This window comes from Montipora capricornis, chromosome 3 (assembly GCF_036669925.1).
Source record: "Montipora capricornis isolate CH-2021 chromosome 3, ASM3666992v2, whole genome shotgun sequence".
Classification (NCBI taxonomy): domain Eukaryota; kingdom Metazoa; phylum Cnidaria; class Anthozoa; order Scleractinia; family Acroporidae; genus Montipora; species Montipora capricornis.
Genome location: NC_090885.1, coordinates 71516179 through 71523605, shown reverse-complemented (window position 1 = coordinate 71523605; position 7427 = coordinate 71516179). Strand labels below are relative to the sequence as shown.

General features: G+C 39.0%; 2 protein-coding genes across 3 annotated transcripts in view; one reads left to right on the top strand and one right to left on the bottom strand.

Annotated features, from left to right (window-relative positions):
• The window catches only part of LOC138043922 (transcription elongation regulator 1-like), a 59144-nt gene extending 57946 nt beyond the window's left edge, over positions 1 to 1198 (top strand). For both annotated transcript variants that reach the window (XM_068890449.1, XM_068890448.1), the window contains one exon: positions 689 to 1198. In XM_068890449.1, coding sequence (XP_068746550.1) covers positions 689 to 832 — 144 coding nt within the window. In that variant the 3' untranslated portion in view covers positions 833 to 1198. The remainder of the gene's footprint in view (positions 1 to 688) is intronic.
• A 3191-nt stretch (positions 1199 to 4389) lies between these two features.
• LOC138043923 (stabilizer of axonemal microtubules 2-like) lies at positions 4390 to 6143 on the bottom strand. The gene is made up of 2 exons (XM_068890450.1): positions 5978 to 6143; positions 4390 to 5883 (listed from the first exon to the last, which is right to left on the bottom strand). The coding sequence occupies exons 1-2, from the start codon at positions 6016 to 6018 to the stop codon at positions 4530 to 4532; spliced, it is 1395 nt and encodes a 464-aa protein (XP_068746551.1). The 5' UTR covers positions 6019 to 6143; the 3' UTR covers positions 4390 to 4529.
• Between the last annotated feature and the right edge of the window lie 1284 nt (positions 6144 to 7427).

Genomic DNA, 7427 nt, shown 5'->3' with positions numbered 1-7427 from the left:
AGCACTTACGATTTATCCATCATTTTATTTCAATGCGTACTGAAAAGGGCCTGGGACTCATTTGGGTTATCGATTTGTGCATCTATTCCTCTTCGTTGCTGTCAGCACATGCACAATGACGGCCGATCAGCAAAGTATAAAAGGCTATTTTTGGTGTACCGGTAAAGTAGCTAAAGAGAAAAGCAAAACCTTCGGCAGAAACGCTTAGAAGAAAAAGCAATCTAACAGCCCAACAGTTCGAGTTCGAAAGTTCCAGGAATCTTGGAAGTAAACTGACGCTTTAAATGCTATGTAGACGTTATCTGAGTTCCAAAATAGAGAGGGTTATGCTTCGTATCCATGAGTCATACATTAGAGCTTGGATTTAACTCTACATTCAAGGACAGCTAGACTTGAGATTTGGACAAGTAAAACCAGAACCTCACTTGTCCATTGGACAAGTGGAGTTCTAAATTTTTTTCTTACCCTGTAATGAGCCCATACATTCTTTGTAAAATTTCGAATTTTCAAAGCATCATTACTCAGATTACAAAAAGACAGGCTTACAGGTGGTGTACATGTATGCTAATAAGGCAAAAAACTGGAAACAAAGATTCCACCACAGGGTCAGGAGGGTCACAAAAATACCCCCAAGTATGTTTTTTAATGTGAGTTCAAGTGTTGAAATCTGATTATTTGAAACTTGCAGAAAGACAAGAGGTACTTGGTACTGGAATGTGTACCGGATGAACGAAATAGATTGCTTCATAATTTTATTGAAGAGCTATTCCGAAGTGGACCACCACCACCACCTACAGCTTCTGCTCCTTCAAACAGATCTAAGATGCACTGATGCATGCTTGGAAGTGAAATAAAATTGCAGAGTTTCACTGTATCCATTAGATTCTTTTTTGTTATTTTCTGAATTTTTGTTGTAAAAGGAAGGAATACGAAATAGGCTAACAGGAGGAATAGGAATAAACTTTAAAGTTTCATTGATTATTTTAAGCTACAAAATCTTCAGTGTTACCTGGAAAGGGCTGGGACTTGCTAAGTTTTGTATCGTGTAACCATATCATTTTTGAACGTTGAGAACTTTTCTTGTTGAAAACAAATTTTACCTTTGCAGGCTTTAATACAAAACTGAGCTACACATAGTGAAAAGTATCACTTTATGGTTTAATTCATGGTTTTAATAAACTTTTGCATATGACAAAAAGACAACAAGTTTTAGTTTTTTAATAACCTCTCTATGTATTCCCAGACCATGTGACTTTCCTTACAGTTAACAGCCTTAGTGCCAGTTGGAGATTTTACTCTGGGTTATGTCAGATAGTTTTAGCTGCACCATGACCTCAACGAGCAAGCTCTCCATCTGGAATGAACCTGCAAGGAGATGTGTCGATATTACCCGTAGTTTCAACTTTTATATGATTTGATTTTAAGGGGGTCTCCCTTTTTTGTAACAAGAAAAGACAAAACAAGAGGTCCATTTTTTGAAGCTTTATTGAATAAACTACATGGACAGAATTCATGGACAGTGACTGCATGCCCATTGTTAATGAAACACATTTTAAAGTTAATGTATTGGGGTAAATTTCTTGAATATGCTCAAAGGGTTGATGCAATCCACAGTTGAACCCTGTTCTCATAAAGCAAAAAATTACCATCCACTGGCATTCTCTTTGATCCTGTTAAGTTGATGCTTCCCTCATGAATGGTGATCAACTTTCTTTGAAACGTCTTTTGTCAACTGACAACAAAATGAAGTGCATTTTCTTATGTTTCATGAAAAAAAGTTCGTTTTTCACTACCCTAACCTTAAATATCAGAGTTACTGTCTTGCAACCCAGTGAAGGAGTACACAAGAATTAGGTCTGTGACACAAAACCCTAAACCCTAACCTCTTCTTAAAGGCACAGATACTGTGAATTTAAAAAATGGGAAAATTTTAGTCACTGAAATATCATTTCTATCACATTTACCTTGGTATCAATACTTGTACCCTTTCACTGGAGCTAGACACTACTCATTATTAAATACGATTAAGTGTCTTAGCACAGAATTATCTGTATTTGACTGCTTTGCTGTTATAGTTAAGGTTTCACCTTTATGTATTAATTATGTATTATTTTTTTGGCATTACCCACTGCATTGAATACACTGAACCTTTATCTCAATAATTCCCGTCCTGTTCCTTAAAATGTAGCACCTGTGAATCTTGAACAACACAAAACTCTACAAGGAAGCATCAAAATCAAGCGTTGTTCCAATTATAGCACATAATATTTGAATTAAAGGAACAAAGGATAGCAATAAGTGATTTTTGTTTCTAAGGGTTATGATTTACCCATTGACAAGTAAAATTGTCTGGCATTAGATAGAGTAAAATACTAAGTATGGCCGGTTTAGGGGTGAATGGGTTAAAGGCCCACATTCGCCCAAAAGTCATTGTGATCTTTTGTTTTTGTTTCCAAACTACGGCTTGTCCAAATGTATGATCTGATTGGCTGAAAGCACTCATGCGAATCAACATGTCAGCCATTTGGGTAATTCCGTGTTACACTAAATTCAGTCACAGTGCGCAATAATTTTTGGGCGAATGTGGCCCTTTAATTGCTGCAACTGGCAACAAATTTATGCAAATTTATTGTTTAAATTCCTTATGAATTGTCTTTTTACAATGTGCAAAGGTACATTTGCAAACTATCACTTGAATTTTTTAACACTAGAACTTAAATAAAACACTGCATTGTTTTACACCTTATCCCATATGACCTGCATGCTACAAACTTTTCGGAAATGGTGTCACCTTTTCTCTTTCAAAATGAACTCAATAATAATAATAATAATAATAAACACTTTAGTTTTAAGTCTCAAGGTTATTTAGCAGAGCACAAATGCTCTACTACCGTAAAGTTCCAATAGTATCAACCCTTGTTACTTTCGGAATTAGCAGCTTTTGGGGCTCATTATTTTCAGGGGAACAAAAACTATGAAACAACCTAGCCCAAGCTCTTTTTTTTTTCCGAAAGAAAAAACCAACATATTAGTAAAAAACGACACTTTATTTGTATTTTCCATAAACAGAAGGTAATTGTAATAGTGATACCTAAGTAATAAATTGGCAATATTCTGATTAAAAACAAAAGCTATGATAGGTAGGTAGGTAATTGTATTTCAACTCTGGTTGATGAGGCTGATTAGGCCCCTAGAAGTACATGCTAGGATGCCAAGGAAACTATGAAAAAGTAACAAAAAATGTAGTTCACATTATCAAAATAAACAAAATTAATATGAGGGACTTCAGTTGTCCGCTTGTGAAATGTGGTATTGCACTGCCCAATTCTGGTAGCAGTGAAATATTTAACTATTCTTTCATTCGTGTGTATTGGACATAAGGTTTTAATCGTGAAGTGCATACCAAAAAAAAAAAAAAAATTTTCCATTTGTGCTTATGAGGTGATTATGAGGTGATTATCACTTCAAGGTAAACATTTGAGTTGTAGTTGTTACATGATCTTAAAATGCAAAATTATCAACAGTGAGAATTTCGAGCTTTTGAACTTCACTCTTTTGTACCATTGAATATGTTTATGCCGAACTTTGTGGCTCTCTTTGTAGCTTCCAGGATGACATTGTCAAAAAGGTGCTGTATTTCCTAGGGGAACCCTTCACAAAACCTGTTGTTTTCAGAACAAAACTGAAACTTCATGCCTAATTTTTTTGGACACACTGACACTTGCCACACTGCTTTCCAAAACCTCGGTTATTCGCTGATAACTGGGATTGGGCAAGCCAATCAGAAAGCTAAAAATGCAATAACTGGGGTTTGAGTATATACTAAACATCGATGTCCTACTAAGCTATTGCATGGGTGAATCATCCAATGTAGAGGAAATCGAATCTTCCCTGACTCAGGGGAGGAAAGCTAAACTCGGTGCTTTTAGTCCATGATGCACCAGACTTTATTCTGCAGTATGTAGAGTTTTCAAGTATGATTTGAAAAATTATTCCTGTTCTTAATACAAAATTATACCAGTTTAGTTTTAACATCAGTGAACTGATGTCAGGGACAAATGATGGCTTTTGCTTTCCCTTGTTGTAAAGTGCCTTAAGGTGTTCAATTTGTCACTGCACAAAGACATTAGTATTGTACATTAAGAATTTAACTATGGATTGTAAACCAAAGGCATTCGGTGCGTGGAACTTGTTATTTTCGGAGGGATCACTATTTTCGGGGTCTTGCTACTTTAAGAATTTCTTAGATGCCTTGAACTTCTAATTTTACTTTTGGGGGGTCGTTACTCTCAGAACTTTACGGTAATCAGGGAGACTGCAAATCAAATCAAATGTTGGTTTTTGAGGAGAGGGGAAAACCGGAGTACCCAGAGAAAAACCTCTAGAAGAGTAGAGAACCAACAAACTCGACCCACATTATGACGTCGAATCCAGGAATTGATGCTGGGCCCCACTAGTGGAAGGCGAGTGCTCTCACCACTGCACCAGCCCTCCTCCCTGCAATGAAGATCCACTGTCCTGTACATAACTTAGGCTGACAAAGAAAGGGGTTGAACAGTTTCAGAGAGTGGCAAATAATAACTATGCCCTTTATTATCATGAGTGTAATAATACCCTTTCTGGGTGCCTGGCTGCCACTGTTGGATTCCTTCTGCTGGACAACTTTGTGGACGGTCTCCAGTGTAGGTATCTTTGTATGTTGTATTCATCATCATATCCCCACTTATAGGACGATGAACATCATGCCGCGCTGGCTTGGCAGGAGCAACATACCGTCCTCTGTAATGGCTCCGCATGGTTGATTCACCAAGAAATTTCCCAGAGGGTGGCCTGTACTTGTCAGTTTGGAGGCTTTTTCTAGTGGGCTGCATCTCCCAGGCTCTAAAAGCCTCCTTGTGAGTGGTACTGTCAGCAAATGGTTTCCCTGAGGCAAAGGATGTGACTGGTGGTTTTGCGCTTTCAGCTGGAGGTATATCCCATTGGGGGAAGTCGTGCTGGAAAGTGGTGTTGGTAGCAAACTTGGTTACAGGCGCGTTGTACTGCTCTTTTGGACGTAATTCACGTTTTGGAATTGTCCAACGTCTATAGGTCACACCAGTGGTAGTATCCCCATCAAAGGGCTTATTTGATTGAACAATGTCTTGTGTCGGCTTAAAACTGGAGGCAGGCCTGCCACCTCTGTAGGCAAAATCATCCATGAATGTAGTATTGCCTCTAAAGGGTTGCTGAGTGCTTGGTCGTTTTTCAGCTGGTTTGGCAGACTCTGCTGGTAGCGTTTCCTTTCTAGTGTAATCCAGCCGTGTAGTCGTGTCCTGTTCCATCGGGCCTTGATTGACACGGAGCGCAGAATCCGGAGGACGTATCTGCGGACGACGGCTCACAAAGTACCCAGGAAAATCGGTTTGAAAAATACTTTTGCCGTTCATCTTTCCACCTCGAGCGGCTGGAGTTGCGTCAGGTTTCACGCTATCAATTTTACACAGTTTCAAATCCCAAGGTCGGTAGGTATCCTGATGGACTGTACTGCTTTCGAAGGGAGAGTCATTAGTATGAAACGATGCTTCAGGCTTTGCCGATGTTGCGGGAGGGACTACTGTTCCGGGGTAGTCGTGTTTGTAGGTACTCTCGCCATTGATCTGCCCCTGGGGTTTGACATAATGTGTTTTGTCACGTTTTTTTGGAGGAGCGTAAATATGTGAAATATAATCATTCCTGTAGTTTGTTTTTTCCTCCATGGGTTGAGTGGAAATTTTCACACTATACTCTGGCTTGAATGGCAAGCGACGGTCGACGGGATGTTTCTTGTAGCGAGCTTGATACTCCGTGAATACACATGGATGTAGAGGAGTACGCGTTTCTGGTTTGTGGGCGCATCGGTGCCTCCTACAAAACGAACAGTTACTTGAGCTTACATCGCACGATTCTGAATGAAAACTAGATCAAATGCTACCAACCGAAAGCAAAGGATTGAACTTACCCGCACGTACAGATTTGACATATACAAAGAGGCTTGACCATTTTTTATAAAGGTTCTATTTCATAAGCAACATCAAGAATTAATGATAAAAGCACGGTTTGTGAAGTATGCACCAACGCGATCCGCCATCAGCTTGTTGTTTATCGGCGTTGCCATTGCCGCTTCATTGTTGCCACGCGCGCAAGTGCATCTGGTTAACACACAATGGACAGGGATAGGAACGTCATAATAATTGGTTTCTGTGACGTATGTTAAAGAGCAAAATAGATTCATCTAGTACATACACTTCAATGCACTTCAATGTTTACACTTCATTTCATCCATGAGCTTTTGGAGGTACTCGAATGGCACGATTCCAGTTAATTAAATATCTTTCCTGTACGTCCCATGCTAAGTTTCGTTTTTGTCCCAAAGTTTTTATGGGCCTATCTGCAGAAGGTTTTAGGGGGCAGTAGAAAGGTGCCGTTCTCGATAGGTCCACAGGCAGCCCAAGTTCTGTATACGATTTATGGAGACTTTGTATGGGAAATTTAACTTTGAGCTTTAATCCTAAATTAAGCTGTAAATGTAGAAATAAATTTCACTTACCTCTACGTACAGTTGTTCCCGTCTTTTCTGTGCAATCGGAGGGCAAACTGGGTCTGTTTTAGACGAGTTTGTGGCTTCCAAATTTTTACGATGTCGTCAGTTGTCATTTCCCCTCATAAAGAGAGGAAATGACAACAAACTACATCGTAAAAATTCGAAAGCCACAAACCCGTCTAAAACGGACACAGTTTGCCCTCCTATTGCACAGAAAAGTCGAGGACAACTGTACGTAGAAGTAAGTGAAGTTTATTTCCACATTTACAGCTTATTTTAGCATTAAAGCTCAAAGTTAATTTTCCCATACAAAGTCTATAAATCGTAAACCGAGCTTGGGCTGCCTGTGGTAGGTCTTGGAGGGAATTGTCGATGTGAAGGTTAAACTCGGATATGTTTTTTCGTTCCGGCCACAAGCAAGACATGCCTTTGTGGAGTTGCAAAGTTAATATCATAATCATAAAAGATGAAGATGATCTAAAAATAGTCAGTAAATCTTTTTTTAAGTTTCCAGTTCCGTGACGTCTATCGATTCGAAAATTCGGCATTTTGAATTTCCGAATTGTCTGCTTGCTTGACACCATGATACAGAGGGAGCTATTTGATTGGAAAAATTGTCTATCCCTTTGAATCTTGGCAGTTTGAGCGTTTCAAGTACAATGGGAGATGTGTTCATTCACAAGTATTTCAACTCATGAGCAAAAAGTAAGTGCTTTCATAGCAAAGTGAACTCCAGATGTTTTGTTTTTCCATGTAAGTTGGGTGAAACGCTTCGACAAATAACTCAGAAACGATGTACCTGTACCACACAGACCTGAGAATTGCAAAAATGAATTTGTCTCCTACAACATTCCAAGTTCTTGGCTTT

Coding starts and splice junctions, on each gene's coding strand:
- LOC138043923 (XM_068890450.1), bottom strand. CDS start 6,018: ATGGTCAAGCCTCTTTGTATATGTCAAATCTGTACGTGCGG. Junction 5,884..5,977: donor TGTCAAATCTGTACGTGCGG/GTAAGTTCAATC, acceptor TTCGTTTTGTAG/GAGGCACCGATGCGCCCACA.